Source organism: Lagopus leucura, unplaced genomic scaffold (assembly GCF_019238085.1).
Source record: "Lagopus leucura isolate 7727_CA_CO unplaced genomic scaffold, USGS_WTPT01 Super-Scaffold_73, whole genome shotgun sequence".
In the NCBI taxonomy this organism is placed as follows: domain Eukaryota; kingdom Metazoa; phylum Chordata; class Aves; order Galliformes; family Phasianidae; genus Lagopus; species Lagopus leucura.
In genome coordinates this window covers 74,570,639-74,587,735 of record NW_024962252.1, presented here as the reverse complement: position 1 = coordinate 74,587,735, position 17,097 = coordinate 74,570,639, and the positions used below count along the sequence as shown (strand labels likewise).

The 17,097-nt window shown below is 35.7% G+C and overlaps 1 protein-coding gene across 1 annotated transcript in view; it reads left to right on the top strand.

Annotated features, from left to right (window-relative positions):
- Nucleotides 1-17,097, top strand: part of KIF6 (kinesin family member 6) — a 139,630-nt gene that overhangs the window by 119,653 nt on the left and 2,880 nt on the right. The window contains exons 17-21 of the mRNA XM_042885015.1: nucleotides 3,445-3,529; nucleotides 4,389-4,524; nucleotides 6,204-6,298; nucleotides 14,274-14,363; nucleotides 16,273-16,379. Coding sequence (XP_042740949.1) covers nucleotides 3,445-3,529; nucleotides 4,389-4,524; nucleotides 6,204-6,298; nucleotides 14,274-14,363; nucleotides 16,273-16,379 — 513 coding nt within the window. The remainder of the gene's footprint in view (nucleotides 1-3,444; nucleotides 3,530-4,388; nucleotides 4,525-6,203; nucleotides 6,299-14,273; nucleotides 14,364-16,272; nucleotides 16,380-17,097) is intronic.

The following is a 17,097-nucleotide window of genomic DNA, read 5'->3' as shown; positions in this document are numbered from 1 at the left end:
GGATATACTCAAGTTGGGAAATATATGAGTGCCCCTGAGAGTATAAAGTTTAGGGTCACAGAGAGTTTTCTTGCAAAATTTTGTGACTGCGGACAAGAATCTGTCAGAGTACTTCAAGTTGTTGCCTGCTTTCAGTAAACTGTGGTGATTACACTTGATATCTTATGCTGGAAATAGTGGTTTTTATCCATGTTTTTCACAATGCTTTGAAACAGTGAGATTGTTAACAAGTGCTATAATATATTTTTGGTACTGTGTGATTTGGTCACATGGAAAGTATTGGAAAATTTACTACTTCCTTTGCTCCAAAATTGGCCCTCTTATTAAACTAAAAGCAATAGAACTTCAAATGCCTCTTGCAATCTTCTTCATGAAAAAAATATGCAATGAATTGTCCTCTCAAACAAGGTCCACTCATTTTCATCCCTAAGTAGGCTACTGATGTCAGCTGTACCCTGTGTCCTATTTTGCCAAACAGGTTATATCAGAAGATGAAGCAAAAGCAGTTGATCTAAAGATAAATATGATTATTGCTAGCTATTTCACTACTCAAGGTCTGTTAAATTGCTTTCTTGTGTTGTGTGAGTCAGTTCTGTTAGCAAAATACACCAAATGTAGGATTCATATGATTTTCCTGCTTGTTGTATGGGCAGTTAGACTAATGTAGAGAAACTAATACTTCTTGGGAGTACACTACTGAAACTACTGTGTAGATCTATGCAGGTGTACGCCAGCTGAAGCTCCTCACATACATAGGCAATGTTTTCTTACACATGTATGTCACGTATCTGCTACACCCCTTAACCTGATCAAAACCCAAGCAAAATGATTTTACATTTTAAAGCATTTTTTTCTATAGGGGAAGGGAGATACATACAGTGAAAAAGAAAGTCTTGTGTGGAAGTAAAATAGGTGGTAAAAATAAATTCTTCTTAGATATCTCAAATTTGTAATCAAACGTACATTGTACTGACTATTCACAGAGTTGTCTTTCATGTTATTTTAAATATCTGAGCCTGCTTGCTGGAGAGTGACACTGTTAAATGTCAGATACAGAGCACAGACTGAGCCAATAACCTCTGCCTTAGCTTCTTAGCTTGAGCTATAGCTGAAATTGCAGGTGGGAGGAGAGGACTACAACATGTCAGCAGCAGGAGCCCATAGGCTCCAGTGCTTTCTTCTTCTGGTGGGGTCTGCATCAGCATACAGTGTACGCATCTCTTTCCATTGCGTATGTACACAAAACTTTGTGCAGCTCACCTTGCCCACGGCTGTGTTTCTTGTTTTCATCACCAGCATATTCCTAGAGGGAATATGCATAGCTGCTTTCAGGATTGAGAGTGCTGAGGCTTTGCGTCATAGAGATACTCTGTGTGTTTATAAAAGTCTTTATTATTACTTCTGAAGGTAATTTCTAACAAAACAACCCATTCTACAGTGTATAATCAGCAGCAAAACATTTTTCTTTGTGTTTTTATGTACGTGAGCAAATTCTGCCTGAGGCTGCCACTTGAGAGCTAGTACAAACATGTTTTTCCAAGTATTAGATATCCAAATAAATCAGGAAAGGAAAGCTACAGTATTATGATCCTGCTTCTCTTTGTAATGACTAGCAGAACTTGATAATGTTTTCATGTAGGAAAGTTCTCCCTTCAGAAACAGCATTAACGTTTAAGTTGTTTCTGTTCTCTATTCTATTTCCCTTCATTCTCAGGGACTAGAGCTGCTGCTCCTTGTGGACAGGCATGCTCAGGAGAGTCCCTTTCACTGCTGCTGAGGACAGCTTAAGCTCAGCCTCCCTGGCTTTGCACTGGGGTGCATTCAGGATGCTCTCATGAGCATGGTTCACCTGGGATGCAGTAACATCCTAAACCTTTTTTTTCCATGAGAGTACATTTCTCTCAAGCCTGGATGCTGTGTTCATGAAGGGAAGAACAAAGTTCAGCCCTTAGGAGCTCTTCAGAAATTGTCTACCCTTAAGCAACCTATCCTATGTAGTGCTGCACTTTGTCACATTATGCCTTCCTCCCGAGGAGGAAATCTGACAAATTAGAAACTACTGATCCCCTGAAATCATTGATAGACTTGCTGCTTTCCTTGCAGGATCTGGCACGATTATTGAAGCCTTCTCCTTATCGACTGTGTTCAGTTTTGTTGTATTATATAACACCACTGCTCTAGCATCTCCTCAGTAATGTTGTTTCTATCTCTTGATTTGCATACTCATTTTAACACTCCAAGTAGGTCGCTTTAAAGAGGATACTCTCTCCACCACAAATGTCATCTCCCTGTCCTTTTGTAATCTGCACACCTAATGAAGCCTTTAGATGTATGAAATGAGAAGTGTGCATGGGCTTTGTCCATCTTGGCTGTCTGTATTAAAATGCTTGATCTAAGAGCTCTAAAAGAAATAAAACGCTTTTCAGTTTCATTTGTACTAAGCTACAGGGTGCTACAACAAAAGATTAATGTATGTAGCTGGCGTACTGACAGCCTGAAAAGGGTCACTGCTGCCCTCTTGTTCCAGACAGATTCCATTCCTCAGAGAAAGGCTGCACTCCTTAGGCCTAATGACAGGTTGATGTAGAATTTATTTTCTTGGCAGAAATAGTGATTTGGATGTAAACTTGCATGTATTGTACAGCAAATCTTTTGTTTCTTTTCCATTTTCTTCAGTTCTAAAAGTTAAATGTATTCTGTTGGGAATATTAAACTGTTCTCGTACATTCTAGAAATAGAAACTGTTGTAAGACTAATAGGTAACAATACATTTCTTTTCTCTGTTGAAATGAACTTACTTCATTCAACCCATGATGGAAAGGCTGTTCTACTGATTCTCAGAAGAAGCATTTCATTTATTGCATGCTAACTCTGTTATAGGACATGAAAATCCTGAGCTGCTTTTGTGGGTTAGCTTGGGCTAAACTCTCTTGGAGTACTTTCACAGTTCTTCTCTACCTTGAAAAAAATTCTCAGATGTATTTTCACAACCTTTTCCGCATGCATACAATCTGTCCAAACATATTGCTGATAGAAGTTACACTCTGTGTTCATATTTTAATCTTCTTTCTGTTACTGTTTACAGGTACCAGCACAGCTACTATTGGATCTTCTTCTATTTGTAGCCAAAACTGTCATTGAAAGCATATGGTGGTGTTTTATGGGATGAGCTGGCAAAATCATTGTTATTCATATCTAAAACAAATATTCCAGGAAATTCAAAACAACTTACTTCAAATCACCATAGTAATTAAATCTCTCTAACATTAGTTAAAGCCTGAATATAGAATTCAGAAAAAAAAAAAAAAAAAAATCCAGAAAAGAAAAACTGCTATAAATTTCTATTTCGTTACCAACCTCTTAAAAACAGCTCATGTGCTGATTATAAGTTGCTTCTTCAGAAATAAGATGTTCATCTCTTATATCTGGTCATTCCTTCTCCAGCTGTTTCCAATCCTTCTGAAATGCTAGATGCTCTTGATCCAGTAGAAGAGAAACTTCGAACTCAAATTGATGAAGAGAAAAAAAGGTATAACTTGCTCCAAAGGATAAACTATATTGTATTACAATTCTACACACAGTTAACATCAGGGTTTCTCTGACATTTTAAAAAATGTCAGCCTTGTGGTTTGCTGATAGTTTTAAAATTTGTGTGTAAGCTGTTGGTTTGTCTGTAAGATGCCACAGTAAGCAAATGGTGAAAACCTATGCTAGGGCCAGTGGTCAAGAATAAATAAAAACTTAATATCCCCCTTGAGGATTAGCATCAGAAATTCGTTCTTTGAATCCAAATGTACCATGTACCTTCTTTGTTGATTCATGAATGTCATGCCTTCCTCGACCTATGGAAAACTTTTAGGCTATGTAGGACTGACTAGTTGTAAATAATATGTAGAATATGCACTGGTTAGTCAATCTTTCTGCTTGCTGTATTGTAGCTTTGGCCCAGAAGACAGAAGAAAATAGATGCAAGGATATCACATCTATGTAATTTTGTAGACATTTGTATTATATGTAGCCTATGAGGTAATTTCTGACTGTTTCAAACTTCAGTAATTTCTGACTACATATTAGCTTTCATTTGGAAGGGCAATCAATGCGTATCTTGACATTATCAAACCTGTATTAAAATCAATGTTGGCTGCACTTTAATTTCACTATTATTTTAGTAAAAATTTAGTTTTCCAGGATAGGACTCTAATCTCTAGTGAAGCTATCATAAAACATGAGAGATCTCTTCTCACCACCACTCTGCCCATCCTCACCACTTCATCTTTGATTGTTAAATATTCTTTTTATTTTAAATCTGTAGCTATTCTAGGTAGAATTAAACTTTATTCAGAGACATGTTGTAAGATCTTTACTACTCTTTCTTCTTTTCACATTAGTTATAAAACAATGTTCAATCGCTTGAAAGGGCTGAAGGTAGAGATTGAACACCTGCAGCTTCTCATGGAAAAAGCCAAGATGAAGCTACAAAAAGACTTTGAAGCCTGGTGGACTGAAGAGGGAACAAATCTACAGGTATACAATTACAGTGTATTTCTTCCATTTTAATGTAAATTTAAAATCTTCAATAAGTTCATAAAATTAATAAATATATTAATATTAATAATAAATATGTTAATATTAATAATAAGTATAAAATTTCATAAAAATAATTTCATTAATTGACAAGATAGAAAGGAGTACGAAGGAAGGGATTTGAGTCCTAATTCACCACTGCTCGTTCCAATGTAAATCAGACAAAGCTAATGTGAATTATGCTCTATGAAGCTAATACAAACAAAGCGAAACCCTTGCTTTCTGCTTTATTTTCTGTTTTGACTTCCTCCCACACAAGTTGAAGAAAAGCCAAGAACAGTCCCAAAAATTCCAAAGACTCTGATGGAACATAAAATGAATAGAGGCAACTGGAAAAAAATAATCTTTCTCACTGCTTACTAAACTATGATTTCATCAGTTTTATGACGTGTATGGCAGTCAAAGCTGTAATATGGACAAAACCCAACAAATGTAATTTGTTTTTTAGCAATGTTTCAAAGTCTCCTGTAATTTTTCAGCTTTCTTAAGCTCCCAAAGGCTCACTAACTCTCACCACAGTGCATGTGTCCCCTTGCTCTCCAGCTGAGTCCAACCACTACCATCCTTGTCTGTTTAAGAACTCACTGGAAACAAAGTGTTCTATTGTAAACACCTTTGTAAAAATGATTGAAAGAGATGTGACTTTAAGCAAATTATGTGAAGTTCATCAGGCAGTGAGACAGCTACATGGTTTCACAAACACAGAGTACGGTACAAAAGGTCTGGAAGGGAAACAACTGAAATAACATAGCTTTCTTATGAGCTCCCTTTTTGACTTTTTTTTTTTTTAATGACTTCCAAGCAGTGACATGGCATCTTATAGCACAGGACAGCTGTGAGATGCCTATCAGCCTAGTGGAAAAGACTGCTAAGTGCAGTCTGTACATATTACTTGTTATTAACTAGAAGATAAGCTTTAGTCTGTGGAGAAAATTTGTTATAAAAGAGACAGAAGATTTTAGACAGTATTTTGTTTAATTCCTGTGAGTATAAATTTAAAACATATTTTAAAGAAAATAGTCTAAAATAAATCAGATATTTAATATGAGGAGCTTACGTATTCATAAAATACCATGAAAATAGCTTAAATTCAAGTTATTGTTATAAAATATTTTTTCAAATTAAAGTCCCTAGCCTAAGGCAAAGATGATAATGTTTTACTTAACATCCTGTCTAAAAATTTAGACTTTTAAAACACTACAAACAATAATCTTGAATCCACTGCAGCACAATTTTTTTTCTGTCCCTTAAAAGAGAGGTCCAGGATTCAGTCTCTCATGATTCACCAGTAGAAGATTAAAGAACTGGGGAAAAAATAGAAAGGGATTGATATCTTGGATCTTGACCTATCTATACATCTGAGCTCCCTAAGAGACTCAAATAGTGAAACATGCTGTTACATACTAAAGCCCTGTAACATGAGCTTAAGTATCTTTGACTCAATCCTGAACACTTTTCACATTGTTCAGAAGTGTTTGTGTAAGTGAAGAAAATACTGTAAATTTGATTGTTTTTTGAATGAGTCACTGACCTACCTCATTATAGCTGAGACCTGTAGACCAATATTAAATGCTCTAAAAAAATCCCATCCTACTACATAGTTTTGTTTTTCAATCTAGACCCAGCAAGAAAAGACAGAGTTGGTTAGCTCACCGAATAGCACGACGATTTATCCCCAGTTCATCAAATCTTCACAACATCTATCAGCTAACAGGTAAATTGATCATTTTTCTCTTCCTTACTTAGTTGTAAGAAAATGTAAGATTTTTAGAGCTGTAGAACACCAGAAAGTTTTGTAAATATCACACTCAAAAACTGCATTTCTAGTAACAAGAAAAATGACTGCGTAGAAAACAAACTCTTATAATTCTGTTGTTTGGTCCTATTGAAGGTATTTTACTGTCCTTTTGGCTTGCTAGTCTTTGTACCCTGCAAACCTATCACTAGGAACCCCATGACCAATAGCTATGAGAAGCAAGCCTGTTATCACCCAATTTTGCTATGCAAGGATATCATATCTCCTTTGGAATGAATTCAGGAGGCTGCAAATCAAAACAGATTTTAAAATGATTGAACGTATAGCCTAGATTTCCTGTAGAAAAAAAAACCTGATGCTACACTCTTGCAGCATATTATTCCACAAAGATACTGTATGTGATATGGTATGGCATTGATGCAACCTCTACATTACAACAAAGTAATGATCTGAGTTATTTCACTATCAGTCACTTCTAATTTCAAAATTTCTAATTCAGATTTGAAGTAACAGGTATTTCATGGCCTTCAAGTAAAGTAGAGTGTAAGAAAATGTATACCACCAGAATGTGAATGTTTCTGTATTCATTGTCAATAAATGGAGATGTTCTCTCTCCATCCTCCTCCCTTTCTTCCCTTCTCATTATACAGTTAATTTTTCTCCAATGAGTATCTCGGTGTATGTTTTTATAACAGTAGTCAGCTTAAATGATGTTTTCTGCTTTGCAGTAAAACATATCCTACATGTCATTAAATAATGGATTTGCTTAAAAAAGTAAAAAAAAAATCTAATTTTCAGTAGTAAACTCTTGTGTATCTACAGTAAATGCTCCACAATGAGTGCAAAGAGGGAAAGAAACACGTAATCCCCGTAACGGTGTCTAAGAAGGCGTTTTCAGACTGACGAAAACCAACAGTAGTCTCTACTTTTCTCCAGTTCTCATCCCTACTCTAAAGTAGTAGGTAGTAGTAGGTAGTAGTAGTAGTAGTAGTGTACTCTAAAGACTTAGGCACTGTTCACCTTGCAGATAGTTGACATTATTTAAGACCTAGTTTGAGATGTTCATTCCTGGCTTTAGGCTCAATGTTACCAGTCCCACAGAAAATCTGGCAGCACAGAATGCAGAAGCATTTTCAGTCTAGCTCAACACAAAGCCAGCCAACTTAGCTCAAACAGTCCATGACTGTTCATTGGAAATACTCTTTTTAACCTTGTACTGAACTAAGCTAAGGACCACTTGTGCAACCTCTTTGCCTCGTTGTTTGTATGAACTCTTCTCATTAGTGTATGGTGATATCTTCTGCACTTTAAACTAGAGCTAAAAGTAGCATACAATAAGGCCTGAGAAGTTTTTCAATGCAATGGGAGACCACCCTCCACAGGTAGTAGTTTCCCCTTCCTACATCCCTGCTCCTTCTCAGAAGCAAATTTGCATATTTTGGTTCCTCTATAATTTTCTTTTAAATTTTTCCTTCAAATACCTTAACAGCATGTACCAGGGAACAGGTCTCAGGAAATATTTAGTATTTGCAATAGAACATGGGAAGGTATTTGATCACTGTAAGTTGCTGAGTTTATTTTGGTGGCTTGTGCTGCCCTATGTGGTCTCTCAGAAAAACTAGTATGGTTTTTATAATGTGGAGTTCCTCTGTGTGTAATTAATGGACATTTTGACTGAGACTAACTGACTGATCCTTTCATAGGTATCACAGACCCAGGGCATTCATATTTTCAAACTTGAATTATAGAACAAATCAGAAGTATACAGTTTTGTTTTCTCATATTTGCTACATATCATTATTCTTGCAATGGTTGCTTGAAGTTAACTGTTCTTTCCTCCACATAGCTTCAGAGAGCTGATCTTGTATTAGCTGTTCAAACATATTTTACGCAGGTACATGATGTGTATGGAATTGGAAACACTCTTTCTGCTTTTTGTGAGGAAGAGCTGCAGACTTAACATCCCACTATGCATTAAATTTTACTTTTCCTCCTACCTGAGGCAATAACATTTTAAAGTAGAAGTTTCCAATTTCACAGTGTTAAAGAATATAAAACAATAAAATCTTTATTCTCAAGAATTTATTTGACCTCAGTTGATGTAGGAACATTACATACCTGTTCCCATGACTGTGTAGGATGAGTCTAGTCTAAAATTTCTCCTCTCTTTTGCATGGTCCCAAGAAACAAATGGCTCTTTGTTTCTAATTCAACTGTGTTCACCTAGCAGAACAGTTATATGATAACAAAAGCGGAAGCTCTCAAATTATATGGAACATAATGTAGTATAAATAAAACATATTTTCAGGAAGGAATTTTGTTCACAGGTATATTCAATAGATTAAAGGTCTAAAACTTAAGGAGCTTCATGTCAGAAATCTAGGACTTCTGTTGACAGAATAACTATGCAGTAAAACTATTCAGAAAAAATCTTTAGCGTGAATTGATATAAATTCAGACTTCAGGATTAAAAACAATACTTGTAAATTGTCTGTGTCAGTGCCTCAAGGATACAAGCACACTCCATAATCTTTCTTGAGATTTATATGTCTGTTCAAACAAAATGTTTTGATCACCTTCTAGTGAATAATTTATGTGAATTATTACTGTTTGACACACCGTAGTTATATTACTAAAGATAATTAAACTTTGGGAAGAGAATGTGATAGCCTCAAATTAAATTTTATATTAAATGAATTTATAGCTAAAATAACAGTGAAAGGAAACTAGGAATCCTTGTGAGATTTAGGAAGGATAAACATGTATAAAAGGCACTAATTGCATGGCCAAACAACTTTTTTGAATGGAAAAAAAAAGTTTGTTAAATGTCAAATGAGTCTACGTCATAAAGGAGTTAAATAGTGAGCATTTCTGAATTAGTTCTGAATAAGCTGTGAAAGGAATTGGCTTGATACTACTGCAACCAGAGTAAGAAGCAAAACTTGACTGAGTTCAGAGAGCTGAGGTGTGACATAAGGATTATCAGTGCATAAGAAAGGTAATTTATTGAACAAGTTAATCTTTTTACTGAAATACACTTAAGTAGCTGAAATCAGTGGTTTGCATATTGCAAAGGCTAACAGACTCATTTTCATTGACCCGTTGAATAGATTTAAAGGGTTTCGCAGATATAATTATGTTTTCATTATCTTTCACGTGAAGATTGTAGAAATATTAAATCTCATCTGTTCTGAGCATATTACTTAAAACAAAAAACAACTGTGCAAAATGGATAAAGAATGGTCCACCTCTACATTCCACTGTATAATCTAATCACCAATCCCAGAGTCACAGTACTAAGAGAAAGAATGAGGAATGTAAGATAATCATCAAAACATTGTGTTTTTCAAAATGTATGCCTAATATAATCCCTCAAACTTGAAAAGAAGTGCCCTACTCTCCACAGCAAAGCTGTGGATTGAACTGCAAATCATATGTATGTTTATGCCTCCCACTGGGCGCCTGTCGAGTCTGAAAAAAAGTGTCATTCTTCTCACATGTTGGCTTTCATTTAGGATGTTTATCAGATTCTTGCCTGTTCAAGTTACTTCACAGAGTCACAGAATCAGAGAATCACAGAATCACAGAATGGCCCTGGTTGGAAGGGACCTCAAGCATCATGAATCTCCAACCCCTCTGCCTCAGGCAGGACCACCAAACTCCACATTTAATACTAGACCAGGCTGCCCAGTGCCCCATCCAACCAACTTTTCTCATTGAAAGTTCAATTTCATTAATGTTGAATTGTTCTTATATCTCCAGTGAATAAAACAAATGTTGGATGCTTACTGAAATCTAAAAATTTTGGATTTTTTCCTTCTGTCAGAAGAAATCCATTCCCTTGTAGTTTACTTGTTTCTTTCCTAACCTCAGTCACTCCCTCTTAATAGATTTCATTTGTCCTGTTCCAGCAAACCACACAGCATGTTCAATATCAGACTCTATGTCCTCAGCTTCTTTGAAATCACTTTAGTTTCCTTAGGTTTTCAGACACCTCTTCAGATTCTATGAAGATTTTTAGCATCAGTTGTTTTAGTATTGATTGCCTTGGATTACAAAATTTATTTCCTGTACTAGGGCTATGTGAAACAAGAGAAACATTTACATTTTTTGCAACGTTCTCTGTCTTGTTTTTTATTTCTGCCAATTTTCTGCAGTGTTACATGATGATAAAATATAATCTGAGAATAACATGTCTGATTAATGATATTTCAAAGCTTTACAAATGTTCGTAACAATTTGACTTGAACAATTTATCTAGGAATTTGCAAGTGAAGCCAAATTTATTTTGCAACTAAACACAAAAATATTCAGATTTTAAGCAGCTTGAATCTTTCTGAATGTATTTTGTCTGCCTTTAAATGGAACATCTGTTCCTTCTACTTTTAAGGTTCAGATGCCTGGAGAACTGAAGCAAATTTGTTTTTAACAATGTTGAGGTTGCATGCCTTTGGATGTTACATACATTCTCCACTTTTTTTTCAGTGCCACACTTACAAATCAAACATTCATGCAACAACACTCATCATCTTTCCAGATTCTCCACTTTAAGGGCTAGATGGAGCTGATCAGCTCTTGGGTTTTCACAGCAAGGGAGACAATGCAACAACAGTGTGTACATCTCTCAAGCTGCTGCCCCATGCCTGACCCAGACATATGCTCCACAACAGATGGCTCAAAAAGAAAAAGCAAGTCACCCACTGGGTAAAAACTCTTGCTACTAACTTCAAGAAAGAAATGATAAATCTAAGGCTATTTGTAATTGCCAGAAAAAAAGCAAGAATTTTACAGAAACTGTCAGGAAATTGAATTTGCCTTCTTCGATTCAACTCAAGAAAAATCATTGGATAGATTCAGACCGAAAATTGAAATTACATGTTATCTAAAGAACCTGAATGGTCTTAGATCTTAGTTGCTGAATAGAGAGACTGGACTTCTGTAAGTCATACATCTGTCTAAATCCAAAAGTGTAAGCCAAGAGTGCCAACTAACATATTACAAAAATATTGATTAGATGGCACCTCTAGAGATATCTAGATGAACCTCTTGCTCGAAGAAGGACTATTATCACACTAAATCATGTCACCTATCTTTTTGTCTCGCTTTGTCAAGCACCTGGACTCAGGAAGAATGCTTCTAAAAGTTGAGTCATCACTCTTTAAAGATTTTCTTAGCATCCTTAGTTTCATCTCTTTGCTAGTGAAAAGTATTTTCTCACTTCAAGCACTGTGTTCAGTTTTGGGCCCTTCACTACAAGAAAGACATTGAGACCCTGGATTGTGTTCAGAGAAAGGCAGTGAAGCTATGAGGGATCTGGAGCACAAGTCTTATGGTGAGCAGATGAGGGAACTGGGATTATTTAATCTGGGGAAGAGGAAGTTCAGGGGTGACCTTATTTCTCCCTACAACTACCTGAAGGGAGGTTGTGGTAAAGTGGGGGTTGGCCTCTTCTCCTATGTAACTGGTGATAGGACTAAAGGGAATGGTCTCAAGTTGCACCAGGGGAGATTCAGGTCAGACTTCAGGAAACATTTCTCCAAGAGAAGTGTGGTCAGACACTGAAATGGACTGTCCACAGAGGTGGTGGAGTCACCATCCCCAGAGGTGTTCAAGAAATGTTTGGATGTTGTACTGAGGGACATGATTTAGTGGGAAATAGTGGTGATAGCTGGACGTTTGGATTGGATGATCATAGGGGTCTTTTCCAACCTTGATGATTCTGTGATTCTATGATTCTAAGAAAAAGCTAGAAAAGTAGTTTTCCAGCAAGGGCATCAACACTTAATTCTCCTGAGATACCAAGACCTTCAGGCTTAACACACAGAGTGGGGGATCATTGCCCCCATTCCCCACCACTACATAATAGCTTTCCATTAAATGTGAAGCAGTATTAGCAAAATTTCCCCTTTTCTCATCACTGGAAAAGCACCTAAAACTCAAGTTAAACAGAAGGGTCCTGGATTCTGGAAACAGACTAAGAGAGATATGGACACCATAAATGTTATAGAATCTGAAAGTACTAACTGCGCAAGAAAATTACATTCATTCATCCCTTTTTGATGCAACATATCTTCCAATACTATGGAAAAATAACCATAGCTTCAACACAAAGGATTCAGGTTACCTCCATAATGACCATCCCTCTAATTGAGGAATTCTAATGATTTCTGAGGTATGTAAGTAAGACTTAGTGTTTCTACCAAGATGAAAGACTCATTTGTTAGATTAGTACTCTAATTGTTAGCCACTTTTATGGAAGTAACACCTCGAGTCATTACAAAGCTCTCACTTGCAAACAAGCATGTCTGGCTGTAATGTTTTGCAGACAGAGTAGCAGTTTAAGGTCCTGTTTTATTACTGAACACAGTCATAATTTTCTGGTTTGGGGTTTCACCTCACTCAATCTAAGTTGGTTTGTTTTAAATATCACCTTCTCAAGGTTCTCAGTTCTCTCAGATCACTTTAAAGCCAATTTTGGTCTATTGCCCGAGATCCAGGAGACCACTTGAAAATGAGAAGTCAATTCCTTAAAATCACACCTTAAGTGGTCTGAATTTGTGTACTTTTTAAAAGCAGAGTTAAACAATTTTGGAGAGTAGTTTTCATTGAAATACAGTGAGAAGCACGATTTAAAATATCAACTACTGCTCATAAAAATTATTTCTATCAGCTGACTCACAGTGTTTATAAATGTACACATTCTGATTGCGGCAAGTAAAAAGCAAAAAATCTTATGGCAATGACAAACAATCCCATTATGTCACAGTACCTTACATTTGTTGCAGGTTAAGAATACAATCATGAATGCCTATTATGATTCAGTTGATGTGATTTATTAAAACACAGTTATATGACTTGGATAGCCTGGTATCTCAGGGCACAGACACAGAGTTCTTTTAGAAAATGGAATTTAAGCTCCTAGATCACTTCTTTTTTAATAACTGCCAAATCAATGGCATTTTGGGGGGGAAATGCTAAAGCAGAACTTCAATCTAGAGCTCCCAGATATTGTTAAACCACGTAGTAGGTAGTATCATCACACATTCTCTATTGTTCTTGTAATACATATCCATAATAAAGTATGGAGCATTATTACCATTAAGGAAGCAATATCTTTTGCAAAAAAAATGAACCTGGAACAGCATAATACACTGACATTTTAGTGATAAATTTCTTTCTTTTTTCAAGTTCTCTGTCAGAAATATCGTATCATCCTCCCGCAATGAAGCATTGCGGAGTTGGAAAAGCAAGAACTTGCCGATTCTGCCATCTAGTGGAAAAATCTTAAAACTGAGTAATTCCATCTTTCAACGTCAATCAAGAATGGTATCAGATACAGCAACGTACACAAAAACCTAGGGAGAGAGAGAGCGGTGTCTGTCATCCCCTGGCAGAAATCTCCTTTCCTCATTGTGGGTCTCTTTGATAATTATATCTGTGGACAAAGGAATGCACAACATCCATTTGCATGGCTCTCATCAAAACACATTCCAAAGACTTCACTGGATTTTACTCAATCTCCAACTGTTTCCAGTAATAATTTTGCCCAACTAAAGAAATAACGAAAAATTTGCTAAAGCCTCACTTGGATAATTGTCAGTTTGGGAACTAAATATATCTCTACAAACTCTTCATGAGGCTTGTCAAAGCGCTTTACAAGCCCTGCTTAGAAGGCAAATCCTAAAAGCATAACCTTTATGAGCTTCCTTGTTCATTCCTGAGTAGCCACATTCACTACATAAGCGGGATCATCACATGGCTTCAACTGAAAACACTCTTTCTTCCCATAATCAACAAGTGCTTTATATATATGTGCATATATATATATATATATATATTTTTTTTTTTTTAAATAACTTCTTTGTACTTAGCATGTACTAACATTCCCTCTACAAGGATTATATCCTTGCCCTCATTTCTTCTCCCATTCCAGTTTTTCAGAGACCACAAGAACCAATTCCAATGCAGATTCATCTGGGAAAAACAATTCAATCGTTTTTGATAACCCAACTACAAAAATAAGGTAAGAAGCCTACCTAGACTAATGAGAGGAAAACACAAGCCAGTAATATAACACCTAGATAACCCTCTATTGCTATCATTATAAACAGGTTTTTTTAAATAAAAGAGAGAAAAAGACAGAAAGACAGAAAGAGGGGAAGGGGAGAGAAAGGGAGGGAAAGAATAGCAGGTTTTACTCAAAATTCCTCAACAACATCACAAGCTTTTTGAGGAGGTGGCCTCAGGCTTTCTTCCACATGAGTTCATGATTCCTCATGACTGTTTCTGTTTCTGCAAAAGAAAGAGACTCTGAAACTATAAATAAAATAATTTGAAAGAGAGATCTGAGTGGGTAACTATCACAGACTGCAAGTTCTGGGTAGAGATTTTTTACTGTTGTGATTTTGACCTCATGACATTGACATAAAATTTTAGACAAGGTTCCTTGTGACACCATGAAATATTTTCAGTTTCCCTCCCACAAATTATTAGAGTAAAATAAAATGACAGCAGCAGTCAGAGTTTGTCAGGCTTAGCAAATGTTATATTCCATGTTTTTTCAAATGAGGTACTACCTTGTGAAAATTAGCTTAGCAGGTTAGCAGAAAGTACTGTTTTGTGTTGTGTTTTTTGATGGCTTCTCATTTTTTCCATATGTTTTCATTTCCTCATCATTTTCTCCCACCAAAATGTCATGCCTTGGCAGCATACTCCCAGAGGTTATATTCTCATTGTGCTCAGTACTTCTGGTATTAGGAAAATATGGTTAAGCTACTGTTTTTCAAGATGCAAAAGTTAGAACAAACTGCAAGTTTTTTTCTCTCATCTTCCAAAATAAAACATATATAAAACAGCAAATATATATATATAAAGTATTTTTAATTTTTTTTATATTACTGTTAATCACATGAAGATCAACAAGAATAAATCTTTGATGGTATTTTGAGTTCTCCTTGTAAGTTACATATGAAATATTTTATTGAGTTCATATAGTAGTTTCTATAATTTTTTCCCATTATTATTCACTAATTTTGCAACAAAGGATTTAATTAGTAGTCCAACAAAGAAAAGGATGTGAGACTTGTTTTATGGTAGGCACAATTACTTTTTGCTGCAGCAGATGGTAAAGAACAGCAGAAACAACAGTAATGACAAAGGTAGAGTATGTGAAAATAGTTTTTCTCCCTTCATTACCACTTGTGCTTCCATATTGTAATTTTTATCACTCTGTTTCTGATTTTTACATTAATGCTTAATCTTTACAGAAGACTAACAACACAGAGACAAATCCTTAGCTGATTAGAATAACTTTCTTGTACTACATCGGTATATACCACTGATGTGTCTACCAAAAAGCAAATGTGAATTAAGGACTTAACTGTGTAGAAACATATCTCAACCTGCACAGGAGACTCACCAGCACAAAATAGTTGCCTCTGTCAGCAGATTTCATGAATATCATGTGACTGTTTTCTTCTGTGTTCAAATGAGATCTTAATTCTCTTACAGTAGGCAAAAATACCAATGATCTGTTCAAATAAATAGCTGTTGCTTTTTGAGTGTTTTTTTTTTTTTCCCAAAAGCAAACAGGCACTTGGCATGGTCATTTCCATAATTTCTTTAATATAGTCGCCACACAGAGCTTTTCCAATTGGTGGTAAGCCTTTGTTTGAGCAGTAAAATATTTTTAACCCTTTGAGGAAGGTTTTATAACTATTCAGCTCATAGTTCCACCAAACTAAAAAGCTACTATTGGCTATTCTTAGGAGACTACATTACGATGTCCTCAGCTTAATTCTACTCCAAATAGTGCAATTTTTAACAATCTGGAGAACAAAGAACAAAGCCCTCCATTTTAAGGAGTGAGGAGATAAAGCAACAGAAAAATGACTTTATTCAGTTTGGTCCACAAATATGCTTTCTCATTTCAGGACCCCACCAAGTTCAAGTACATCTATTCCTCTGACTGGAGACAGCCAGACTGATGCTGACATCCTAGCTTTCATTAAAGCAAGACAGAACATTCTACAAAAGAAAGGTAAATCCTAAAAAAAAAAAAGAAAAAAAGAAAAAAAGGAAAAAATCTCCAGTATCTTAAGGCCTAAATAGCTTTAGTCTGCACTTACACAGTGACACAAGTGAGAACTAATGCTAGCAAAATTTGTATGACATTATGTTTTCAGCCATTCTAAGCACTTGAAGTTCTTCACAAGTATTTATTTTAGTATCTTAATCCTCCAATATAGAACTATGTAGGCTGTCTTTTTTTCCCAACCACCATCATGTATGTTTATGCAATCAGCACAATTTATTAATTTATATTTAAAAAAAAAAAAAGCATTTGAACATGATTTCTCAGTAATTTAAATACTTCTCAAATTTTTGTTTGCTATCTGGCCTAGTTTTCAACTGGTACAAATTTAATTGTAATAATTACCACCAAATAAAGATTATGCAAATAATGACATTTCAGCCTTCCTCATCAAGTAAACTGGCTGCTGTATCTAATAGAATATGCCTTTAGTAGGCATTTCATTATATCAAGGGCTAATAAAATTTTCTATGGGTATTTGTCAACAAATCAGTTACTGAGAGCAATCATAGGTAGGCAATAAAGTTATTTCATTCTACCGAGTAGATAAGTAAATTTGGCAGGAAGCAGAAAGCACTAATCACACAACAGTGGCATTGCAAAGTCGCCTAGGAGTAACTCAGTAACTCATGATAAAGAAAAACAACCTGTGAGGTTTTTTTCT